Source organism: Pelecanus crispus, chromosome 1 (assembly GCF_030463565.1).
Source record: "Pelecanus crispus isolate bPelCri1 chromosome 1, bPelCri1.pri, whole genome shotgun sequence".
NCBI lineage: Eukaryota > Metazoa > Chordata > Aves > Pelecaniformes > Pelecanidae > Pelecanus > Pelecanus crispus.
This window is the reverse complement of record NC_134643.1, coordinates 201,983,746-202,009,584: the sequence shown is the minus strand read 5'-3', so window position 1 is coordinate 202,009,584 and position 25,839 is coordinate 201,983,746. Positions and strand designations below refer to the sequence as shown.

At 37.2% G+C, this 25,839-nt stretch overlaps 1 protein-coding gene across 2 annotated transcripts in view; it reads left to right on the top strand.

Annotated features, from left to right (window-relative positions):
- Nucleotides 1–25,839, top strand: part of FRY (FRY microtubule binding protein) — a 173,712-nt gene that overhangs the window by 57,391 nt on the left and 90,482 nt on the right. For both annotated transcript variants that reach the window (XM_075727968.1, XM_075727969.1), the window contains exons 4-17: nucleotides 93–232; nucleotides 2,212–2,302; nucleotides 2,707–2,786; nucleotides 2,905–2,985; nucleotides 4,638–4,806; nucleotides 7,273–7,365; nucleotides 7,459–7,557; nucleotides 10,057–10,158; nucleotides 14,509–14,612; nucleotides 15,106–15,214; nucleotides 15,937–16,023; nucleotides 17,800–17,971; nucleotides 19,447–19,579; nucleotides 24,000–24,107. In XM_075727968.1, the coding sequence (XP_075584083.1) occupies nucleotides 93–232; nucleotides 2,212–2,302; nucleotides 2,707–2,786; nucleotides 2,905–2,985; nucleotides 4,638–4,806; nucleotides 7,273–7,365; nucleotides 7,459–7,557; nucleotides 10,057–10,158; nucleotides 14,509–14,612; nucleotides 15,106–15,214; nucleotides 15,937–16,023; nucleotides 17,800–17,971; nucleotides 19,447–19,579; nucleotides 24,000–24,107 (1,568 nt within the window). The remainder of the gene's footprint in view (nucleotides 1–92; nucleotides 233–2,211; nucleotides 2,303–2,706; nucleotides 2,787–2,904; nucleotides 2,986–4,637; nucleotides 4,807–7,272; nucleotides 7,366–7,458; nucleotides 7,558–10,056; nucleotides 10,159–14,508; nucleotides 14,613–15,105; nucleotides 15,215–15,936; nucleotides 16,024–17,799; nucleotides 17,972–19,446; nucleotides 19,580–23,999; nucleotides 24,108–25,839) is intronic.

The window sequence follows — 25,839 nt, the reverse complement described above, 5'->3', positions numbered from 1 at the left end:
CATGCCTAACCACTGAATTAGTACTTTTTTTTTTTTTTTAAGGGAAACTTGAACGCTGGTTGATTCATTGCTTTTTTGTATTTTCCCCATAGGTAATAAGCTCAATGAGCTCACTTTCAGAATATTGTCTACCCTCTATCCTGCGCACTTTGTTTGATTGGTATAAAAGACAGAATGGCATAGAAGATGAATCTCATGAGTACAGACCAAGAACAAGTACTAAATCCAAAAGGTATGACTTTGAATATGCATACATACATTATTGACAGATGCTAAGGTAAAATATATTATATTTTGCCCATCAGCTTTTGTGAGGTTACAGTTGTTTGAATGTTGTTGTCATCTTTTTCTGCTTGTTCCTGGAACTCTTCTCTCAGCTTCTAGAAGTAATTGTGTCTTTAAAATTATGTTCCTGATAGTTCAAACACTGTTTCTTACTGCTATTTTGGAAGCTGTAGTGTCATTTAAATACTGGTTTGTATAAACTGTGTCTATCTCCTTTACTCATGTGAGTAGGCAATAATTCTGTGACACTTACAAGGATTTCTTTTTATACAGCATTCTGCTTAGTCATAGGCATTTCACATACATCTATCCTCAATCCAAAAAATTGTGAATCAAAGAAAGAGCTTTAGCAACATTGACTTCGCTCTTAAAACAAACATGCAATCAAAAATAAAGACCCCAAAACAAATATATTGATCACTTATGATACCAGTAGTTCCTCAGTGATAAGGCAACAAATTGGTCTTGGTTTATATTGAGGTCTGATTGTTTGGTACAGGTATATTCTTCAAACTCACAGTTTTTCCTGAGTACTTTCGTACTACATTTACACACTGTAATGAGGCAGCAGGAGAATCAACAGTGGCAGTCCTGGTGTTCAGAAATGCACAGGCAATTCTTCACATTAGGATTACGTTATAATCCAATAATTACTGAAGGCAATAGCTGCTGGAACGAAGGGGTAGGAGCTAGTTTTAGAATATCAAGGTAGGCATGAACCTGAATCAGACTCTTCCAGACTATGTAAGTGGAAGTAGGCAGTATGAAGGCATGATTCATCGATTAGATGTCTGCTTTTGCATGAGATGAATCCTTGCCTTGAAGTACCTCTTTCTCTTGACTTGTTACAGGATCACCTGCTCATAAATAGATGTCTTCAGGAACTCCACCCAAAATCTAGTTGAAAGTCAGCTTAGCAGTGATCCAAGGCCACTCTGTCAATTGATAGTCTTACAGAAAGAACGTAAAACCAGTCCATTATCCAGTTAATGTGAAACCAAGAAAACCAAAATGCAAATAATTTATTTCGCCAGTGACCAAGCAGAACTCTTAAATGAATGTTTCATTGTAAGCACATAAGTACAGTTGAAATCACTAAAGTTCTTAATGTTTTAAGAATTGTGCTGAATTTATGGAAACAAAAATCTCACTGAAATCAGTGGTAGCTGCTTCAAAAGGACTGCAGAACTGTCCCCTTAATGTTTAATTTTTAACAAGTATTGTGTACTTCATGTTGTCTTTTCAGTACAGTTTGAAAGTGTGATCAGGTGATCCAAATGGATATTTTTTGTGTTTGTATTGCAAACTACTCATATCAGACATTTATTTCTCTGTGTTGCTCTGCACAAGGAATGCATTTGAACGCTTGACAAGTGATGACAAAGTTTAAAAAATAACACTGGAACAGTTTTAAAAAGAGAATATAGTTTGCTTATGAATTCTCCATCGCTACTTTTCAAGGCATTTTTCAAAATCTGTCACAAGTCTAAATATGAATTTGATAGCACAAAATAATTTATGATGTTTGTCTCCAAAGTATAATTGAGAACTGTCTAAATGGTGCCATCAGCAAGGAAATTGAAATGAAATCCATTCGTTAGAATATAGAATCCAAAAGTTTCCTTGGTTTGGTTTTGGTTTTTTTCCTTGAGAAAGTTTTGCGTTGATCTTAAACTGGAAAAAAAGAGGGAGGAAACAGAGAATGACATTTAAACATTTGAAAGAAGGTGAAGTAACAGGTTAGATTTGGTCTATTTATGTCAGATTTTAAGAGCATATCAGTGCATTACTTTCTGAAATGCTGGACTGCAGTTTAAAAAGTAGAACACAATCCCCTGTTACCTGTATCTGTATAATTGAGGAGGGCATATAATATGAATTACGACACATCTTCTAAATACTGTGTTTCCTGTTTTGATTTTGCAGTGACGAGCAGCAGAGGGATTATTTAATGGAGAGAAGAGATCTGGCTATTGATTTTATTTTTTCTTTAGTATTAATAGAAGTTTTGAAACAGGTATGGAGTTCTTAAATTATTCGTTAACTAATAAACAATGGAAATTACCAATACAACCTAATTTTAGGATTCTTCTTTCTTATTTCCATCTTTAAGAGTCTAATAAAAACATGAGATACATCCTGCATGCTTGTTTATTGCTGTCTGTCTTGCACTTCTAGGGTATATAGTATTCTGCGCTCGTACAGACTTTGCTTTGCCAAGTCTTTAGATCTAAAGTATTTCTCTTCAATACTAAATAAACTTTAAATGGCTGGCTCATTTCAGCTGTTTTGTTAGCTAGATGCTATGTCAGCTGATACCATATTTGTGTGGGGAAGATACCCAGGAATAATATAAGCACTAAGGTATGCAGCTTGAAGTGTAATATATGTGTATGGTTACGCTTTACTTCCTGTTTTCAGATTCCACTTCATCCTGTAATAGACGGTTTGGTACATGATGTCATTAACTTGGCTTTCAAGCACTTTAAATACAAAGAAGGGTAAGGCTCTTTTTCACGCAAAACTTCTGCGAAAAAATATTATTTGCTGCATTTTTTAATTGTAGTGGCTTAAGCAAGATGCTTTCTCAGCCAAGAATTCTTTCTTGTCTCTTGCTAGGTACCTTGGTCCTAACACTGGAAATATGCACATTGTTGCAGATTTGTATGCAGAAGTAATAGGTGTTCTAGCTCAAGCAAAGTAAGTAAAATTGAATACCATACATGATGGAAATCTGAAAAGTTTTACTTGCTTAGCATGTGAATATTCTGACTTGTTCACTTTCTTAAAAGACAGTGTAGAAATAAATCATTTCAGCTCACTGGCCCTCTTCTTCATCCAGGTGTTCTAGAGCACAAAACTCTGGGGAATCACAGGCTTTCTGCATCTAGTCCAGTGATACTGAATAAATTCAACTAGACTACAGCAGCATTATTTTTGTTATCTCAGCAATGACGTCTGTGAAAAGCCCAAAGGGCTAAAAAGAGTTATTTTAATTAAAATCTTTTTTCTAGATGCTATTTTTTCTCTAGCTGGGCAAACCTAAAAATGGCTATACTCTAACCAGCAACATTCTAAAGTTTCTCTGCAGTTATTTCAGTTTAGAACTTAATACAACTGCTTCTGAATCCTTCTTCCTGCACTTCTTAGCGCAAATGGCACAGTAAAGAGCACAGTAAAGACAGAAGACACTTCATGGAGTCCGGTCTTAAATTTTGAGTCTGGAGGCAGACAGATTCAGAAACTCACATACCCGATATAATGTCTCATCATACGCTTATCACACAAACTAAGCAGAAGGGTGAAATTTACTGCCCCAAGATAGATCGATGTCAGTGATCTCTGTCTCCTGACTTCTTGGTGTTGCTGAGAGCGCGTCTGCTCTGCAAGACCAATCAACTTAACCAAACTTATCTTTTTAGCTTGATATAGGCAAACCAGTTTGCATTCCTGGAAATCATATGACTTTCACAGTCTTCAGCTAAGGCCTTACCTGGGCTTCTAAATTGGCTGGGTCAAAGGCAAAAGGGGAAGTGACATCTGGATCCAATGCTTCAAGTTTACTGTCAAAGACAAAACATACCTGTTTTTCTCTTCCAATTCTGAAGAGCCTCACTAAGATGTTACTACCACTGAAGGGCTTCTTCCTGCCAACCTGTTTTTTTCAACTCACCTGTGTTCCCTATCAGAGATGATAACAACAAGTTGTTATGTGCTATACCTGCCTAGGCAAATGACATTAGTTTCATTTTGTCTCAAAAAGGACAGGAGATCCTGTTGGATGATCTTCCTATATGTTATTTTTATGGACAGTGTGTCTCAAAAGACACCTCCAATAGACTCACGGGGGAGATCAAAAATGGTCACAGACCACCCCATCCCACATTGTTCTAATTAATGTTTAAGTGTTACTGTAATGGCTGTTAGAAAAAACCTGAAGGGAGGAATAACCTATCTGAATATTTTCATGGTTATTGAGCATTTTCTTTTGAAAACATTGCATGTACTTGCAAGAAAACTATCTTTCATCTTGGATTTTTGAAAAACATCTGAGAGGGTTATTCTAATGATATTGTTAGCTCTTATGTAAAAGAGGGGTGTGGTAAGAAAATAATTGGAAAGATGTGGTTATCCAAAGGGACTAAGATCAGGCTGTACACTTCGTTTTCTATTCTGAGTGTATCAGAAGTGAAAGAAAATGAAACAAAAAGAAATCTTTTCACATACTCACTGAAATGGTGATTTACAACCAAGGTTGAATCTTCTTTAGGTTTTCTCCCATTTATATACCTTACAATACATTTCAAATATGAATCTATACTTTTTTGTAACTAACCAATGTGAATTCATAGATTTCCTGCTGTAAAGAAGAAATTCATGGCAGAGTTAAAAGAGTTACGGCATAAAGAGCAAAGCCCATATGTAGTTCAAAGCATTATCAGTCTTATAATGGGAATGAAATTCTTTCGCATTAAGATGTATCCTGTGGAGGACTTTGAAGCTTCTCTTCAGTTTATGCAGGTAAAATTCCTAAGTATGTTACTGTGGTTCCCAGACCTTTTAGAATGGGCTCCCCTTCGTCTTTCCTGTAATACTCCAGGATTTTCCACGTTATTCCCACATAAATGTACGTACAGCTACTTTCTGTTTGTTCTGAACCTCAGTGCTCCAGTCTCCAATCTCTGGAGTGTATCATTCCATACCAACTTTTCATCAGCCTTAAACCCCTAGTCCCTACATCTCACCCTCCAACAAAAAGAGTTCTGGTCCTGTAGACACCAGACCTTCCACCCTGCCATCCCATAACTGTTGCTTACTCTGGGTACCTGCCTAGCTATGTCTCCCTAGCTGCTCACTGCCACCAAAGTGAATCTTCCACGCTGACATAGTTGCCAGAGAGGAGGGGAACTTCTGATGGAGAAAAACACAGAGGAGACAAAGAATTGAGGCAAAAGCTGGATGGAATTTCCCTTGGATGTGTTGTCTCCTTCCACCACACCTTCACCCCACTGCCTGTAGGGTGTGTTCTGTACCCACCCAGTTTGAGAGCCACTAGTACAGAGCATAGTTTGACTATCATGAATGCTTTAAATTAACAGATTACATAATTTTGTAAAAGGAAATAAAATCCTTTATGTTTAAACATTTTTAAAAGGCCACATTTCTTGTTGGTAATATACAATGGGTTCTGTTCCATCAGCAGGTTTATTTAGCTTAACCTTTTTATTCCCGTTTTTTCTTGGGATGACCCTCATGGCTACATGGTTTGTAGCCAGTCATCCAGTAAAATACATGTTTTATGTAAACCTCCATGTAAAGATCAGCTTATTGATGGTGTCAATTGAGTAAAAAATTCAATGTTAGATGCCCACAAGTAAGGATTTGACATTGGAATACAACTACACATGCGTACAGACACACGGAGCCATTTCTCTAAGTTTTGAACAGGAATCACATTCTATTTCAGTTTTGAAATGTGTTTTAAACCGTATTTAACAACATATTTAAAACATATTTAGCAACACAGAAACAGCTCATTTTTCTTCTTACCTTACACTTCATTATGTGAACACATCTTAGTATGTGTTGACTTAATGTTAGTTATCCAGAGCTGGAAAGATACCAAAGTAGTGTGTGTTCAGTGCACACAACTATGAGTGAATGACTTTGTGCACAGCTTTATGACACAGCACTGCTGGGATACAGCATTCACCGGTACTGAAATCAGTGGTAAAGCTCTCATATAGTAGACTCAAAATCTGGATGCTCATGACTACAGTATCTCAGCACCAAATTAATTCTTACGTATACTACAATGCATCATAAGATGCACTGTGTATGTAGGAAAGCCAGTTTTGCTCAGTTTGGTGAAATACACTTACAGTTCGATTCTGTGGGCAGTTCATCTGTTAGTTTGAGTATCTGCATGCAGTGCCTCAACTACAAGCTCTGTCACACCAGCTCTGCTCTAGTAGAGAGAGACACTTTCAAAGGGTGAGCGAATGTCAGGAGCAAGGTCCAGAAAAGCCTGTCGTCCACCACGGAGTGCAGAAGCAGCCCAGGAAGGTTACTGTCTTTGCACAGGGGCCTCAGCTGTGTAGCAGAAATGGCCAGAGTGACTTGAAGCCATGTGGTGCAGAATCCTGACTGCAGCCAGGAAAAATTATGCATGGTCTAAAGTGTAAACTGCTCTGCATGCATGTGCAGGAAGAAAGGTCAGTGGGGAACATCCTTGTAATGTCAGTGGCTGTTTGGGTCTTGGACCCAGAGAGGAAGAAGTAACTGGAGCAACATGATTTGTCATCCTCAGAGAAGTTGTACAGAAACACAAGAGTGGGTGGATGCTTATCTCCCCTCTCTCACTTCCGCAGCAGCACAGCTGTGTGGATAAACTTGCTGCATGTTTAGGACAAAAGTACATTTTAACTTTCTCTTTCAATCCCCAATTGCAGGCTGGAAATTGTGGTGGTTTGCACCACAGGTCTCTTCCCTCACATAGCACAGTTCTGTATTGACCCTTAATCTGCAATGGATCCTAGCAGTGAAATTCATCCCAAATATTTACAGTAAGATTGTTCCTTCCCTTGAGTATCTTACCAGAGAAGTGTGTTCCTTTCCTGGCTTCAGGAGCACTGTGTAAAGCAGTCCATGTGGGCTATTACTCCTGCTCCTGAAGGTATACACAGGGAAAGCAGGAGGTCAGCTGCTGAGTCCAGCTCCCTTTGCATCCCCAGAACACCGCTGGGCACAGCTGGAATCAGTGGAGAGTTTGTGGATTGTCACGGTTAGAGTAACAGATCCTTGATCTTGACTTATGTCCTGCTTTGTGCTTGCTGCAAAATGCAGATTTAGAAGTTAATAGACAGATGTGTTCTGTGGGAGTTGCAAGATAAAAATAGTCACTGACGCTTCAAGTGCATTCGGCAAAGGTCTTTATTCCAGCTGATACACAATTTATGTTTCTTGTTTTGTTCTGTTTTGTTTTAGGAATGTGCACATTATTTCCTTGAAGTTAAAGACAAAGATATCAAGCATGCACTGGCAGGACTGTTTGTTGAAATTCTTGTCCCCGTAGCTGCTGTGAGTTTCTTTTTCAGGTTGTTTGCATAATTTCTTAAATTAGATAAAACAGCTTGTGAAATAGTGTTTTATTAACATGAAATTTTCTTTCAGGCTGTTAAAAATGAAGTGAATGTCCCCTGTCTGAGGAACTTTGTTGAAAGCCTGTATGATACAACACTTGAACTTTCCTCACGAAAGAAGCACTCATTGGTTAGTAACTCTAAGCAGCAGAGGCTAAAACTCTGTCAGAAATATCTCTGAGCAAGATTCTTGGGGAAATTCCCAGAATTGGTTGCAGAACTTTTTTCTGCATTAGGCTTTATAACCAATACATTTCTATTTGCAGGTAAAGATACTGTGTTTGCAGAAAATAACCGTATTTATTTTATTCAGAATATGATCAAAATCAGTCTGAATCAAACAGATGTTTTCAGCTTCTGGGTCTGTGATTATTAAACGGTTAGGTTTTCTCATACTTGTTATGTGTAAACATTAGGAGGAGAGGAGAAAGAATAGAGTTCACTTCTTGTCAAGCAAGAACAAATGAGGCATGTGGGAACAACTCTTTCACGGGGCTTAAATAATATATTGTAGGAACAAAAAAATGTATAACTCATGCCCTTTTAAATCCGTAACTTGGCTACTGTGCAGCTGCCTGTTTCATTATTTTTCTTGTGAGATGAACAGTGGCACTGCAGTGTATTTTTGGAAGCATGAGTTGATCTGAATTAAATGAAGATCTGAGTCAGTTTGACGCTGGCTGCCTTAAGCAGTCTGCAGCGTTAGCTAATCCGTTTTGAAGTCTTGGACCTTTTAAGTGAAGAAAGTTGTCGTTCATCCTCCCTCATTCTATGGGAAAGTAAAAAAGACTTCCCTTTTCCCAGTGCTCTCGGCAAATGCTGGCACTAGCTCTAGTGAATTTGCTGGGAAGACTGCAGGAGTGTGCTTGAGCTCTCTGCCGCTGTTACACCAGGCCCCACGCAGTCCCAGGGGAGAGTCAGAGCATCCCCTGGAGCATGGTCCTGATGCGGTTTGAATTAGTGGGAGACTCGGGATGGCTTTCTGATTTCACTCTGCTTGTGTTTGTGTGGCTCTATTCCACTCTGCCGAGTTAATAAAACATTGTTGAAACTGCAGCAGGGCAAGAGCTTTGCTGTACAGTTTTTACACTAAATGGAACTTCACCAAACTGGTGGCCATACTTGCCAAAGTCAATACTATGTGCTTGAGAAAGGATTGCACAGCTGCGGCTTTGCATTTGATTGCTTGTCTACACATACCACACTGGAGGCTACATAGTTAAAAGTGACAGAATAGATTCTTGTGAGGGTGTGATTAGAAATGCAAACATTGCGAGGAGGAGGAGGAGGGGAAAGGCAAACAGTTGGCAGAAATAGCTGCAGTGCACATTTTCAGGCTTCCAGGAAGAAAGCACACTCTTTAGAGTCTGAAGAAGGACCTTCCTTTCCAAGATCAGTGTTTTGTGAATTGGTGCACTCAGTGTACAGGCAGGATGAGGGCATTCATCTTGCCTCATTTTCTGTCTAGAAATGTCTCATCTGACCCAGTCGTTGAGGTTCTCTTGATAGTGAATGGAGAGAATTAGGAAACTCCAGGAGATTATTTGTATCTTCTTTAGGAGGGGTTGTAACACTCTTGGGATGTTACCCTGTGATCCTGTCAAGTACTCAACCATTATAGTCATAATGTTAATATGGTAAGAAAGTATTCCATGAGAAGACTTCAGTTATCCTCTCCTATGTGTACTTTGGACATGAGGATTATAAAAATAAAAATTAATGTACATTTGCCATTTGCTCAAGAAACGAGGCCTAACCTAGCTATAGACAATTTATGTTATATATTACAGGAACAGAAGTTGGGGGTTATGGTGTATTTATACTTTGAGCTGTGACTGCAGTTAGAATTTTAAGGTTAATTTTGAGAATTGTTGGTCGTTAAGATAAAGTTACCTTCGTTTTGACCAAAAACTTTAAAGTCCTGATTTGGTGTATTAACATGACGACTGAAACAGAAAAGTCTTGCTGAAATAGCAAAGTCAGTTTCAAAATTAATAGGTGCATTATAGCTTACTTTTTTTTAGTGTAACGTTTACAAGATGAGTGTCAAAGTAAGTGTTGACGAAGATACCAGGCTCCAGTATTTGAACTTCTATGTTCTGCCTTGCTTCTTTTTATTTTTCACTTCACAAGATGTAACTACCAGCAGATTCAGGCATTGCCTGTATTTTAACACAATTCTTTAGGGTGTTTGACATGTGTCTCAGTAAATATTGTGACTGCAGATTTTGAGGAGTTAAGAGGCATCTGAGCATTCACAAGTCCCAACAATCTCTGTGGGCCCTGTTGTTGTTATAATAAAGTTTAGTTATTTCCATGCTGTCATTTCTCAGTTAACTGACAGAAATCAGCCCTGTGAATCTGTAAAATTGTGGCCCATCTTTGGATTTATTATGCTGCTATAAGTAGACATTTGGTTGGTTTTAGTACATCCATAAAACATATCTGTAACAGCTTTAGAGAGAGGTTCCTTTTAAATTGTACTACTTAACAATGTGTTTATGTTGGCTAACATGTGTTGCACAAAACGGAGGAGTTAGAGCTTTAAGTTTACAGTAGCTCTATTAAATTACTTTTATGTTGTATAGACATGCAAATAATATAGTATTAACATCCATTTCCTGTTTAGGCTTTGTACCCTTTGGTAACATGCCTGCTTTGTGTCAGTCAGAAGCAGTTCTTTTTAAACAGATGGCATATTTTCCTCAACAACTGCCTTTCCAATCTCAAGGTTAGTATCTTCTGGTTTTAATATTGTATTAAAACTTCAGTATGTACTATTGATCCGTTGCAAATCCGTTTTAGGTAAATGTGCTGAATTATTGCTCTTACCTGATTCCATACATAATTTTATTCCCAACAGTACACATTCTTCAGATGTGCAGATTTCTTCCATAACAAAAAAGTATTCTTGTGCCTAGTTTGAACTTCTGCTGTTTCTCTAACTCAAACCAAGCCTGATTCAAACAGCTGTGAAACAGGCAAGATTGTTGATGAAAGTTATTAGCTCAAGTGACATACCAAAACTGACCTGATACTAACTTGCTTTTTTCCACAAAGGCATTCTCAAATGAAGCATTTGTTATTACTTTATCAGAATGGAGCTAGTTGTAGGACACTGATTACATTGCCTGTTTCACTCCGTTAAGTTGCATTAAAAAACCCTAAACTTTTTAAAGCTGTTTCCTCCATGTGTCTGTTCTTATTCCTTCACCATTTGAAGTTTAAGACTGTCCACTGCAATCTGCTGTGATTCCTGACCAGCACATGCTGTTCAATACACATGTGCTAGTTATCATTAGTGCTCCTCCATGTTTCTTTTGTGTACACAATAGCTCATGTCCCATTCCACACTTAAAGTGGATCCATATGAAAGGATGGTCCTGTGCCTACCTGAAAAGGCCAATATAAGAAGTGGTTAGATCAAATGAAGGGCCTCCAAACTGCTGCTTGATGAACCAGTGGTTAGGAGGCTTCTGCAAACGGCATAGGTAGAATGTGCAACCACTTTCTCAGCTCAGGGGCAAGCTGTGGAGGGAATCTCTGTTCTCCAAAAGTTGAATCCCCAAGCTGGTTGACAAGGTATATATTACATCCTTTATTGCTGTTGCTTTCTTGCTGTATTTTGTCTCTGTCTTAATGAACAATTTGTATTGACTCTCTTCATATGGATCCTACTGCTAGAACAGCTCTTCAGAATGTGCATAGTCTGTCTGAAGATTTCTTTCCATGTGTACCTGAATTTCTTACTTTTGCTAAAGAGGTATTAGAATCTTATTTACAATGAGATTCAGAAAACAAACATGTTGTTATTGCAACTAATTTTATGGATTTTTATGAGGTATACAAGCTTTAGAAAAGGTGGCTACAGCTTTAAGATCTCTGAGGAGTCAGCTGGGAATATAGATTTTTCTGAAAATTAGGGAGATCTTGACAAATTATTTGAAACCATTAGAGAAAACATAAGAAAAGTTGCTCCTAGCTTACCAACTGAAAATCAAATTGCAATTCACCTTGCCACCTATAATTTGTTGAGGTATATTTCGATTCATAGGGCTCATAGGTTAATGTGGTGGCACATTCAATCTTTAGTTTGGGGAGAAGGTAAGGTAGCTGAGTATGTGGCTAAATTAAGAACGTGGTTGGCTACTCCTTCTCAGTACAGAGGAAGAGATGCCCCAACCATTGAAGCAAACATGTCGCCAGTCAGAGTGATGCCTCAAAGCCCCAACCAACTCAAGCAGCTGGAATAAGAGCTAGATCAACAAGAAGGAGAAATCCTTCCGTTAGAAGGAGAGTTGTGCACACCAGGACAGTATATGGGACTCCACGACCTTGTGTGGGCTCTCATGAACCGCATAATGGATCAGGTTTCTCCACAGCTTCCACGCCTGGCAGAGCACAGTCTCCTTCCCAAAACCATAAAGGTCAAACACACGCTGGGAAAGCTAAAAGGTTTATATTCTAATCATATTTCTGATTTTAATATAAACTGGCAAATCTCTGATCTTACGGAAACAAACTTTTCTCTTGAATTAATAAGTGAGACTCCTGCCAGGACATGGAAATACTTGACCCCAGCCAAATTCTGGCCAAAGGGCATTTCATACTATCCTGTTGAAAGTGGTGTAAAAGTTAATAAGTATCCTGGTTTTGAAATGGAATGTTTATCATTAACTAAACTTTATTTACAAAATACTATTCAAGGCAGGAATTCTATACAGGAGAATAAGCACAGGAGTCAAAGCGCTGTGTTTCATTTAGAGGCAAAGTTTTTCAGTGGGAGCAACAGTTCCCTGTCTCCAAACTACATGGGACAAGGAGAAAGCTCCAGTACAATCTGAGCTGAGGGTGCAGAACTTACTTTACAAAGAATGGGTCAAACAATGCCCATCTCAGGAATGAACCCATGGGTACCGACACAATACCCCTTTGGCCTGAATGGGCCAGACCTAACGCCATATCATTGCAAAACAGAAATGGAGGAATTCAAGTAAATGGGCCTCACTCCTGCCAGTCTGGTTGCTCCTCTGTCAATCACAGAAGAAGAGGCAGAGGCATTGAAAAAGATACTTCTAGAAGAGCAGTAACAATGAATAAAAGCCAGCAGTGCTTATCAGTGAAGAAACAGAGCAAATCCTGGCAGAGCTCTTGTTGCCAACTAGTCCCATGTTTCAAAGGCCCACATCGACTTTGACAAATTCTTCGGCACCAACAGTGAGTTGGGCACTGCCAGCAGTGGTAAAGGAGCCACATCCAGTGCCAATAGCTCCTGTTGGGAAAGTGAAGAAGATGTCAGATATATTAGGCCAAATACTCCTTGTCCTAATAGGATTACTGGGTGGGTTTTTCTTGTTGACAAAAATCCTCAAAATACTAAAGAGGCTCAACTGGTGGTGGACTTTCCTCAGTTTTCCAAAGGGACACATGGTATGTGCTTTCCGAAGTACTGGGCACGCAGCCACCATGCACTTGCACAGATCTTGCCCATGTACAAGCCCATGATTTCTCTGGATGTTTATCAGGCTTTTTATCTTCTTCCTCGCAATCCTGCTTCTGCTGTGTAGCTTGCTGTTTCTGATGGAAAACTGGTCTACTATTTTTGGAAAGCTCCAGCGATACTGGTCTCAGCCCTTTTCTCCTCCATCTCTTCTCAACTGCCCTCACAGCTGAACTATCTTGTCACTGGAATATTTGGACTTTTGCTTATAGGGATGAATTCCTCCCCTGCCACACAAGCTCGTTACCTTAACTCAGTTATCCACAGTGTCTGCTGTTTTCTTGAAAGCTTTGGGGTAAGAATAAACTTGCATAAACATACTCCGTCACCTGTTGAAGAAATTAAATTCTTAGGACTGAAATTTATGAGGACTGACATGGTGATACCTGATGAAAAATGGATTGAAAGTAAACAGGTTATTAAACAAATTGATAGTTACAAATGCGATGATTTTAAAATCCTGCAAAGATTAATAGGGCACATAAACTCTCTCATTCCTTTTACTACTTACTCTAATCATGTGCTACAACCATTGTATCCTGCTATAATAAACAAAAAGGATTTTCAATTTTCTGTTCCACAGAAATCTTTATTGTAAAAAATGTGTTGTCAAGGAGTTAAATGGAAATTGCAACCGAAGGATAGTGTTCCTATTCTTAGGCTTGTGACAGATGCCAGGTTGGAAGTTGGAGCCATATCCCGCCATATCGGCGGGTTGTCTTCCTTCCATTTTTCAGGACCTAGACCAATATACATTCAAGAATTATTGATGGCACGGGTTGCAGTTTCTTTGATCAAACCACAGTCTTTGATCTGTGATGCAACATTTGTCTGCAGACAAAAATTCAGCTCTTTGGCATGGAGATTTGCACCGTTGGGCCAAGCAAATCTTATCTCAGGTCAAAGTGTACTGGACTCTTTCCAAGTTTAACCCAGCAGATGGCCTAATACGCAGGAGACCATCTGACTGGACTGCATATACTTGCACCCTACTCAGCCCTTAAAACTGCCACAGAAACAGAAAACTGCATATGACCAAAGAGACCCAAAGACAATCTTGTACTTGTTCAAAAGTTTCCAAAAATAAACAGCAATCCAGAGGCATAATCCAGTTCAGTCCAGCTGATGCCAGATGTCATGTTAATTAGGCCAGCCTAAGCATCCACAGATTTTTGTCCTTTCACTTTTGAATATGTGCAGTACATTTATTTATCTGCTGTGTTCTTCATACCAGGTCTCCACCATAGGGCAACAGCTTTTGAATTGACAGAATGAACTGAAGATGAGGTTTTCTTTTCAGAGTCAAATTGAGGGGATTTTCAAATAGAGATTTTGAATTGTAACATGTATCTAATTTAACTAACTTGATACTTGGGGTTTTCGACAACTTAAGTAGTACCAGGAGAGCTAGGTCAGATGTGTAAAGTGTCCTGCAGCTATAGGAATGGGGTACTAACAGCTGTGAGGCTGTATCTTTTCGTAGTGTCATTACAAAAAGTCTGAACCTTGGCATCCATTAGGTGCAGAACTTCCTTTCTAATTTGTGCCTGAAGTTTATTCTTACATTATGTATTGCTCTAGAATAAGGACCCAAAAATGGCTCGAGTTGCACTGGAATCTCTGTACAGACTACTGTGGGTTTACATGATCAGAATTAAATGTGAAAGCAACACAGCTACCCAAAGGTAAGATGCTGTATTGGTAATGATAGTCAGGCCTTGTAGAGTGGATATCGCCACTGAAGAAGTTTTATAGTTCTCCTGAACAACTTCGAATTGAACCTATTACTGTTGTGAAATAAAAAGCTCAACTGTATGCAACAAAATATTCCCTTTTGTGGCACCATCAGTTATTCTCCCACCTATTAAAATTACTGTAAAAAGTGCTTCTGCTTTTGGAAGAACTAAATATCACTCTTTGCCTTGTTAAAGTTAGGAATATTTTTGTAGTGGCATGTCATTGACTGGTTTATTGTTACATGTAATGTGGTAATGAAATAAAATAATTACACTGAATTTGTAGCAAAGGATCAGAACAAAATACCCCATTACATTTTCATTTCAAAAGAAATACATTCTAGTCTTTCTAAATGGAGTAGAATTTCCAACTTATATTTCATAGTAAGTGAAGGTCTGCAAGGTCCAGAAATGTCTAATGCTTTTTTTGCTTCTTTTACAGTCGACTTATTACTATTGTCACAACACTTTTCCCAAAAGGATCCCGTGGTGTTGTGCCAAGAGATATGCCTCTAAACATCTTTGTGAAGATAATACAATTTATTGCACAGGTATGGGAGAACCATGCATATGTCTTTCCAATTAATGAATAACTTGTTTTCCCAATACCAGATTAACAAATAAGTAAACTTCTATTGTCTGAATTTTTTGCCACCCCTTTGTCAGCACCTTTTTATCTGGGCAATGATAAAAATATATATAGGACAATGAGTTGCACTGCTTTTAAAGCAGTAAGTCAGAGGAAAACCAAGTTTGGTATGTAGTTGACACATTTAGTTTTCATCAGTTCAAAAGGGATTTGCTAAAATAAACTAACCTTCAGTGCTGGAAGTTTCATCTCTTTTATTACTTAAATTCAGAAAACATTCCCATTGAGCAAAGCACTTAAGCACATACTTAAAGTCTCTGAATAGGAATGAATTAAACAGATGCTTAAAATCTTCCCTGAACTGTGCCATCTGTGAACAAGCTCCTTTTATATAAAATACTGTGTTAGTACCATAATTACCACAGTGTAAATGAAATAATTAAGAGCTTTATTTCCAAAATGGATCATTTTCTATTTAAATGCTACAAATTTTTTAATTTGTCAACATACAGAAGTGTTGAAAGCTTAGATCTGATAACAGGTTCTGCATACTTCTGAAAATCTGATTTTCCGTACATTTAAATAAATCCTGATTAAACTGGTTTGCAACATTCTGTTGCCGTAAAGAAAATAAGTAGCAGAAGGTGAGCAGCTTAATGATTTGCAATATTTTTACTATTTTAGGAGCGTTTAGATTTTGCAATGAAAGAAATTATCTTTGACTTCCTTTGTGTTGGAAAACCAGCAAAAGCTTTCAGTCTCAACCCTGAGGTATGATGTGCATCTGCATTTTTTGAGTTAGTATATATTGTATTGTGCTACATTTACTTTCTGGTTACATTCTAAGCACGCTTTCACCTTTGTCCAGTTTTCAGGACAAATCTTGAACTTGATTTATTGGTGAAATACATCTGTGGACATTGATCTGTGAAATGTCACATTGTTTATGCCTACCTATGTCATGTTTCCTTGGTGAAGATTATCTAATGTGATGTAGTGCAAATGTATAAACCAACAAGAAATAGATAAATAAAACTATTGATCACAGTATCTCATTATCACTCTGCTGTTGTTATATGCAATGCCTTAAACTATTTTAATATAACAATAAATTTTCTGTAACAATTTCAATGCTTTTCAAAACAGTTTTACTGAAAAAGAGTACATAATGCAAGAAGAATTGAAGATGACAAAAAAGAAAAAAATCTAATAAAGTTTTACCATTCTGACCGGGAGAGCTCTGCTAGCATTAGTGTCATGAGTCAGCTTCCTAGTGCTTTTCCTAGAGAAAACAAACAGAAATTTGAAAAACTTAAAATAAAAATAAAAATAGGGGTAAAATAATGAAAAATTATCTTGAAAATAATGTATTTGCTTGTAATTTTTAAAACACTTTCTTTTTAAAATTAAGAATGAAAATGAAAAATAAAAAGCATTTGTGATCATCTCATAAAATATGTCCATATTAACCTTGCAGTATTAAACAGTCATATCTATTCGCTAAGATGTTAAAATAGAATGAGTTACCTTACAAAAATTGTATTTGGTACCAAAAAAAATTTGGAAAAGTAGATTAAACTTTTTGCTGTCAAAAGCAGCAGAAGTGAGAGGCAAGCTTTACTTTGAGCACAGCTTACATCTTTCTTCAGCAGAGTAAAGAAAAATGAAACAGAATTCTTGATCAGGCAGTCCCCACCACATTCTGGGGCAGAGTCACCTGCAGTATTGACTGAGGAAGGTCCTGCAAAGGACATTGTGTCTTAGCATTGCATGAAGCCAAGCTTATAGGGAATGGACATAGTCCTTAGCTTCTTGATGAATCAACATCTGAAATTTACTGTTTCTCAACAACAAAGTAAGTCTGAAAACAATGAAATAATAGGGCTACTTTTTGATGTACATAGACTTTAGCATTCTAAAAAATACCCATGATCTATGTAAATGCACCTCTGGGAGACTGTAAGTAGGACAGCCTCTGAGTTTTTAGAATACGTTCCTGGGAAATTGAAACATTCTGGTCTTTCAGTCATTGCAATGCAAAGCCTGCAAGTTTTCCTCTGGTGAATTCCCTGAAGACATTTGGGTCACTGAGCTTCATCTTCCTTCCTTCCATTCCAGTTTCAGCACTGAGCACCATTCCAGACTTTTCACACAGTAAGGTCAATGCTGGGGCCTTTCGAGACAGTTATTGATCTTTTTTCATAATGACCACATAGGACATTTGTGTTTAACTGAAGGTCTGGTTAAGATATATTAATAAACTGAAGGTCAAATCCATGTGTTTTGTCCTGAAGATAAAGAGACAACATACCAATGAAAATACTTAGAAATAAAGTTTTGAGAGGGGAGAGCACTACTTATAGTGCAGATACGAATTCACAGGTTATTTCATGGGCATTTTTTGTAAAATATATCAGACTAGTCAATGTAGCAGAGATACAGAAAAAATGCTGGCAAGTACATACTCAAAATTTCAAAGAGATTGAAGTATATGAATAGAATATGATTATTTGATTATGATACTCATTCATCTTCTGAACTTTACAGAGAATGAATATTGGTCTGAGAGCTTTCTTGGTAATTGCTGATAGCTTGCAGCAAAAAGATGGTGAACCTCCAATGCCAGTGACTGGAGCTGTCCTTCCCTCTGGAAACACTCTCAGAGTGAAGAAAACGTATTTGAGCAAAACTCTTACAGAGGAGGAAGCTAAAATGATAGGTCAGTAAGAGAATGGATAATATGGAAACTTGGATGAGAATGAATGTGAAAAAGTCTTCAGCACCTGAGCAGAATAATTTACTATTGTTAAGTATTCAGTTGATTTCTTTATTGTAAACATTTACGTTATTGTGCCAGCAGATTCATTTGCTATCCTCATTTAAATTGCAGTATCTCACACCAAGTGAAACTTTCAAAATAGCAGAAACTTTTAAAGGTAAAATAAAGCCGAAGTGCCAAAGTTAAAAGCACCATTACCTTGGGCTTCCTTCGTAGTCAAAGTAGAGAGAGAACCATGGGCTGTAGGAGAAGAGCTTCTGTGTCATGCCCTGAAGATGCCTGTTTTTGCTGGCAAAAAAGTAAATTTGGTTACTCACCACTTCCTTAAGTCCCAAAAGTTATGTGAATGAAACAAAGTCTACATATTTCTACACCAGTGGCAAAGACCTGTGTTGTACTGTTGCTAGGTCATTGTAGTAATATCAAGAAAATAAACAACGTAAGACCCACTGCTGTTGAAATGTACAACAGACATAGTATTCAGTGCTGTCACTAATTCAGTTCACTTTCGTTCCTCCTCATGCATTTGATAATAAATGTTTTGAATAATAAATAAATTCAAAATAAGAATCATTGAATTCTTATATTTTATCCGGAATTTCTTCACTGTTTTATGATACAATATTCTAGTTTCCATGTATAACATGTAAGATTAAGCTAGGTAATTCCTGTTTTCTTTTGCCTCCTACTCTGCCATTGAACTTTTGATCATAACAGATCTGAAAATTGATGTAATTTTGAAATTCTAAGGTTACATTGTCGTTATGAAATAGGAAAAGAATTGACTAGAGAACAGATGATTAAAAATAGATTGTTCAGTGTTAATATATAAAATTTTATTAAGAAAATTAAAATTTTAGTCTTTGAATATGGAAAAACAGTTAATTCAAGTTTTATTTTTAAAGTATTTGATGTCCATCACCTGCTGTAAAGCTGTATCTAATATTGTTTTTCACATAAAATGTCATGCCATTAATTTCCATACCAAACAAGTTTTAGGAGAGCTCATTCAGATTCTTTTTTTTTCTTTTGCCTGTAGTTTTTAAAACTTGCTACTGGATCAGAGCTTTTACTTCTGTCATGAAAATTCACAAAATATATAACTTGACAAACTGTGCAGTTTCATTTGACTATGTAGGGACTTATCTTGAATAGGTATTTTTAAATTTTTTCTCCAGGAAAAATATGTGCTTATATATATATCACTTGGGCTATTTTTACATACAATAGCATTCTTTTTGGAGAGGGCAACATTCTATCTCAGAATCAGGATATCATTACTAGTGGAATATGCTATCTCATGAGGAAAACATTTTTCTTAATTCATGCAGCACAGCATGAGTAAGCAGCTTTCTTTTTCAAAATATATGTATCTATAAACATCCCAAATTATACAAAAATGCCTATTATTGCAGGTATGTCGTTATATTATTCTCAAGTAAGAAAAGCCGTGGATAACATACTCAGACATCTTGACAAGGAAGTGGGGCGGTGCATGATGCTAACCAACATACAGATGCTTAACAAAGAACCTGAAGACATGATTACGTGAGTGCTAAAGAACACTAAATCCCATAAAATATTGCGATGTAATTTCAGAACTTTTTCTCTATTTCTCTCTATCATGAGTCATCAGAGAAACAGCAAGAAACAGGAACATTTAGCTTAATTAGTATATACTTTGAAAAACAGTTTATGACAAGTTGATTGTACTTCTTTGCACGTTGCAGTGTTTGGAATTGAACTGAAGCTCTTGATGTAGCCAAAACATGTGTGAATCCTATGAATGTTTAGATGGTAGAAGTTGAAAAGTCCAGACTGGAAAACTTGTCAACCTGCGCTCAGAACACTGTTTCAGGGTATATTGGCATCACTGAACTTCAAATGAATACAACAAATTCTGTAAATCCCTATGAATAATAATCATCTTTCAAAATTCCCATTAATATTCACGCCTGTAATCAAATCTTAATTAAAAACCCAAGTCATTTTGTGGTAAGAGTCTTGGATTTAAGCAGTACCCCACTGGAACAGAATCAAACCAGTACATCTCAAGTAGTGTTAAATAGCAGCATTTTACACTCTCATCCAAAATTATTAATGAGGGAAGTTTCCCAGAGAGAGGTGTAATGAGGTGGACATCTAGTAGACTTTAGAGACAGAGACACATCATTTGACACATGCAGACCATGAATTGTAGAGATCCCAGTTGTAAGGAGACCTTGCATATCTTTCCTGTTAGAGGGGTGGACATGGTAGTTATGCTAGAAGAGAAACAACCCCTGGAAAAAAGTTTGAGGTGTAATGAAAAGGACATTGGTCTCTTCGAGATTTCTTTTTCATATAACTGTCAAAAAAAAAAAAGACAACTTGCTAAAATACCTTCAGTGGTAGAGAGACCGCAATGAGTGGCCAAATTCAACTACCTTTTACACTTGATATAATCTTTATGTTTTAATGTCATTGCTCTGCCCTTGTTGCTGTGGCCATGTAGTTGAGACTGTAAGCTCTTTGTGTCTTTAGCATTGTCTTACTGTATTTATATTAAATGCCAATATTACTATTTGATAATATTTCGTATTTTTCTTATAGTACTACCCAGCATACTGCTCAGTATTCACAGCCAGTTTCATAACCATTTTGGGTATCCAGGTTTTTGCAAGAGGGAAAGTGAGTTTTGAAACTCACATTTTATTCCCAAAGGATAATTGCATAGTAAAACCTTGAGCACTTAGATAAGAAGTGTACTTAATATTAGCTGTAAATGTCCTTTCTAACATTTCTCAGCATCACCAAAGTGGTGTTTATTTTTAGAGGTAGTGAAGAAATAGACTTAAAAGAGTTTTAAATTTCAGGAAGTCTTATGGTTTGGTAGTAACTTTTGTCAGAGACATAAAGATTTTAAGGTTGGAAGATCTAGACGTGTAAGTTACTGTATTTTTGTGTTATACTTTATATCTGGATGAGCTGTAACAATATATACACTTGAAAGGAAAAACACATTAGAACACATTTTTACTTGTTCTCCCAAGGGAAAAAAATATCTGGGATGCTTAATTATCAGTTGATCTAAATTAATGTGAATTCATGAAAAACATCATTAGCTGTTACTATCAGCATTTAAAATGGCCCTTTTAAAAACTGCATTGTGCATGGTAACTGGAAAAGCCAATATATTGTTTTTATGTAATTGCTTATCATTTTATTCACAGAACTTCATGCTTCACTAGAGTTACGTGTTTATTTTGAGTTCTTATGGCCTATAGTACATAGATACAATGTGACATTTATCTATATCTTGAACTTACGGCTTTTGTCATATTTGCATATAGTTAATGTTATTGTATAAACTGAATCTCATAATGATATTTTTAATAACAAAATAAGAATCAGAGGGAAGTAGCTAGGCAATGAATAGTCATTGTAAAGTATACAATGCTTTACATCCGTAATACATCTGTAAAGTATACAGATTCTGGAGTTCTCTTTGGCAGTGTTAAGACATGCTTCTGTATTTAATGACTGATCCTTTAAGCATTTATTGTTGAAGTAGTAAATGCCACGCTGAAGAGTCTACTAAAATCCTGACTAAGGAGCGTCCTTTGCATCCTCCGCTGGGATATGAATTTCAGTACTGGTTATAATTACTTTCCAACATCTAGTCAGAATAGGGCATCCATTTTTCTGACATACAAACCTGTTCTTGCAAGTACTTCAAAGATTTTTGCTGACAATACCTAACTAAAATCTGATACTGCTGGTATGGAAACACAAGCTTTCAGGTGAGGACAGCTGTCGGTGTGTTCATCCAGAGCTCGTCCTGTTGGATCCTGAGTCAGCCAGAGATGACTGCAGAGCTCTGTGAGGCCCCCCTTGCCAGACACTTTACATGCTGTACCTGGTAGCTCAGATAAGCTGGGAACTTGAGCCTCAGATTTGGATCTTCTCCTGCTAGTCTTCTGAGCAGCTGATAAGCCACAGAACACCCACAGATTTTATATTTATAAATAATTACTCATTTGCCTTCATAACAGTTTCCTCTCAGACTATTATTTTACATGCCTCCATTTCAAATGCACAAACTCTTTATCCTTGCTAGGGACTGGTAATAAGGAAAAGTTCACTCTCCGTTTCAAGTCAGCAAGGAAGACTCATTGGTTTGCCTGCAGATAAGATTACCAACAGCACTTTACTATGTGCAACTATAAAAATATAATATTTTGCACTAGTGATTGTTGCAACTACTGTTTGCATTAGCAATAATAGATCAAAGTTTATAACAAACTTCTCAGATATGTATTTTACTCTTTTTAAAGTCAGTTGCTGACACCTTCTTTCAAGGTCTATCTGTTAGGATACAGGATACAGGTACAATGAGATAGAGATAATTCATTGTGAAAATAGTTTCCCCTCATTGTACAATTTAAGTCAGTAGATTAGAATCGTATCATCATATTATTTTATTAATGTAATACATATCCAAGCTGATAAGTATATAGGGTGTTAAAGAATGGTATTCACTAAAAAACTGTCTTTAATCTTTGAATTAAGTAAGCCTAGTGTCAGTTTATGCCTTTTCTGTACCCATTATTTCAGTGAATGCTCAGTGTTACTCTACAAATCTTATTTTAGACTTGTGAGACGGTATTACATTCAAGCTTTCTCTGTGACTGAACACAGAAGTAAGGTATCCAAATGCAATCTGTTGGGTGGAGAGGCAGAGTAATGTGGTAAGCAGGGTATTGGACTGGGGTGCAGGAAAACTGGGTTCATTTTCTGTTTTGTCACTGAATTTCAGTGTGGTGCTAAGTAGCTTACAATGCTCCTTGGTGTCTCTCTTTTTCCCCCATTCTTTTCTAGTTCAATTGGAAGCATATTAAAGCAGGAACAGTCTTTGTCTGCATGTTTATAGCAGAGTCCCTAAACAGGACCGTGCTCTTTTGATTTCTCCAAAGCATATTACAGGCTAATAATTAGTAATATTGTGGGAAAGACTGTACAGTTTGAAATGCTGTTATGCTTTGGGTATTTCCTCTATACTCAATCATCAAATAATAGATCATTGAGATAAAAATGAGCAAATAAAAAACCACATTTTTGGATCTGTCTGAAGGACTTCTTTAATCTGCATTCTTACAAAAAAAAATTGGGAACAAGTCAGAAAACAACTGCATCTGCTGTGAAAATAATCAGCAGCTGAAACTTGAGCTACTTTTAGAAGACTTAAGGAGTCCCAGCCTAGTTTTTGGTTCATGCTGAACTTTAGACTCAACCACTTTCCCAGGCTGTTAGGTAGCAGTTGAGCCATTCCGTAGATCAGAGCAGCCTTGGGGCTACTAAAACGTGTTTTAGTTGATAATGGTTGCTATCATCTCAGGAAGGATCAACAGAAACTCTCTAGCCATACCTACTTCTAAATTATGCTTCTTTTTCAGTGTAATAATGCGTGGTGTGCAATTTCCACAGACCTGTGCCCTATTGAGGGCAACTGTCTGGATCTTCAGTCTTGTTATTTGGGCTTCTTACGTATCTGCTATTTGCTTTATGTGACTGGTGTAATATAGCTGCACTGTGATGGGGAACACCCCAGCTTTTTCCTCATTGCCTCATCCAAAGCTTGCATCACACAAATGCTGATTTTGATGGAGGAACTCTCCTACATTGTAACTCCATCTTGATATATCTGCTAGTTCCTCTCAGAGAGAAACAAATGAGTCTAACAATTGATTTTTCAAGCACTGTATAGATACGATGCATGAAAAATGTCAAAACCAAACCCATTTATTCAATGGAAACATTTATTCATGTTTCCTTCTTATTTCATTTGTAGGGTCTAGCTTTCTGTCCTGATGTTCTTACTAGGCCTCTGGCACTCCATTATGTCCAGCCCTCTTCTGAAAAACTGTAGGTCTATCATTTAACACAGTTACTTGTTAAGCTTAGTCAAAATTCTGGTTTAATTTTTCAGCGGTGAAAGAAAACCAAAAATCGATCTGTTCAGAACATGTGTTGCTGCTATTCCTCGACTGCTTCCTGATGGAATGTCAAAACTTGAGTTGATCGACTTGCTGGCAAGGTAAGCTGTTCAAGCATTAAATGATTACTCAAGGGAAACAAAATGAAAAACAGAGCCACAGAATGTGTAACTGTATCTTAGACAAAACCATGTGCTTATAAAAAGTAATCTGATATTAATGGATAAGACATAGAAGTCCTAGCATCTTTTTACAGGCATTGTGTTTATATTATAGACTCCTAATTTCATAAGAGAGTTGATATGTCATCCAGAACTCTTTTCCATCAGTATGTGGATTGTGTGATGTTCATGATTCTTCATGATATTCAGCATTTATTGCCTTTTTTTAACCATCACAGCATTCTAATTAACAGGAGAGAACATCTTTTCTGTGTAGTGGAAAAACGTGGAGGTACCTGTTTAGTTTTGATTTATGGTTCCCACATGTCTGTTTGATAAAACATGATGTGCTAAATGTGTATCTTTCCAAATACTTTTTTAATTGATGATGATTATTTTAATTAAAATAAATTATTTTTTTACTATAAGACAGAAAATAAAGAAAAGGACAAGTTTAAATTTCATATCCTCCCTGCTTGGGGTCTGTTGAATTTATTTAGGTAGACTTCACGTCACTGAAGAAGGTAGTCTACAACACATGACTGCTAAAACAGTTTAAGTTTCAGGACGTCAAATCAGTGACTTACTGCAAATAATTATGATAACACGTACTGGTCAGTACAGAAAAGTCTGTTACATTTCAGTTCTAGTAGTCAAAGATTCCAGCATGTGTTATTTACATAAGTGGATTATGGTGGTAAAATGAGCCATGAGGCCCTTAGAGCATACTGCTCTCAGGTAACTGTGACAAAGCAATCTTTGCCACTCTGTTCTTGCTTTTGAAACATCTGTGAGGAATGGCAGGTGTGGGAGTCAGAGGGTTACATGCAAAAGCAGGTTTTTGTGCTCTATGAAGTCCCAGCTCCCAGTGATGTGCTAAAACAGTGAAATGATTAGTTCTGCTAGCAGTAAAGAGTGCAGACAGCCAAACAAGCCAAAATTGCAGCCAAGGGTAGATGTGCTGTGGTGCATAGCCGGCTTAATTTCCTTGTGTTTACATCCTCTGCTATAAATCACTTGTGGGTTGTTTTAAATCATTACATTATCAAATTATAAAGATACCATATTAAATAGTGACATCAATTCTGATTAAGGGAAATGAAAAAGGACATGTTTTCCTTTAATCCGATATTTTAACTAGCTTTCTATCGTTAGTAATGGCCTTCACTGAGCTGGTAGAAAGCACGTATCCATTCTGGTCACAGCATTTCAATCACAGAGGATTGTCCAGGTCAGACCCATCACTACTCTTAAGAGAGTTTGGAGACTAATGTGGATTTCTCCATAAATTGGTGCTTCCCTCCTTACGTCTCACAGCTGTCAATATAACCACTGATCTATCTTTATTCTATCATCAGATTTCATGCAGAAAAGGTCAGTTGTGATTCTTTAGCCACTATCAGTTTGTAAGCATTTCTTGGGTAATTTCCATGCTGGGACAATGCAAGCAATCAGTCTGCTGGGTTATCTGACTCTGACTGAGAAGAAATGAGACATCAAGAGGAGCTGAGGACAGCATCTCTAGAGCAACTTTGGAAGCAATTGCTCAGCCTTTCCCCAACAAGAGGACCTTTGGGAAGCTGTTCTCATCTCCCACATGTACTCATGCTACAGCATCTTTGAGACATTGATACTGTTTTAAATCAGATTCTCAAAAATAAGCAAGGGAATT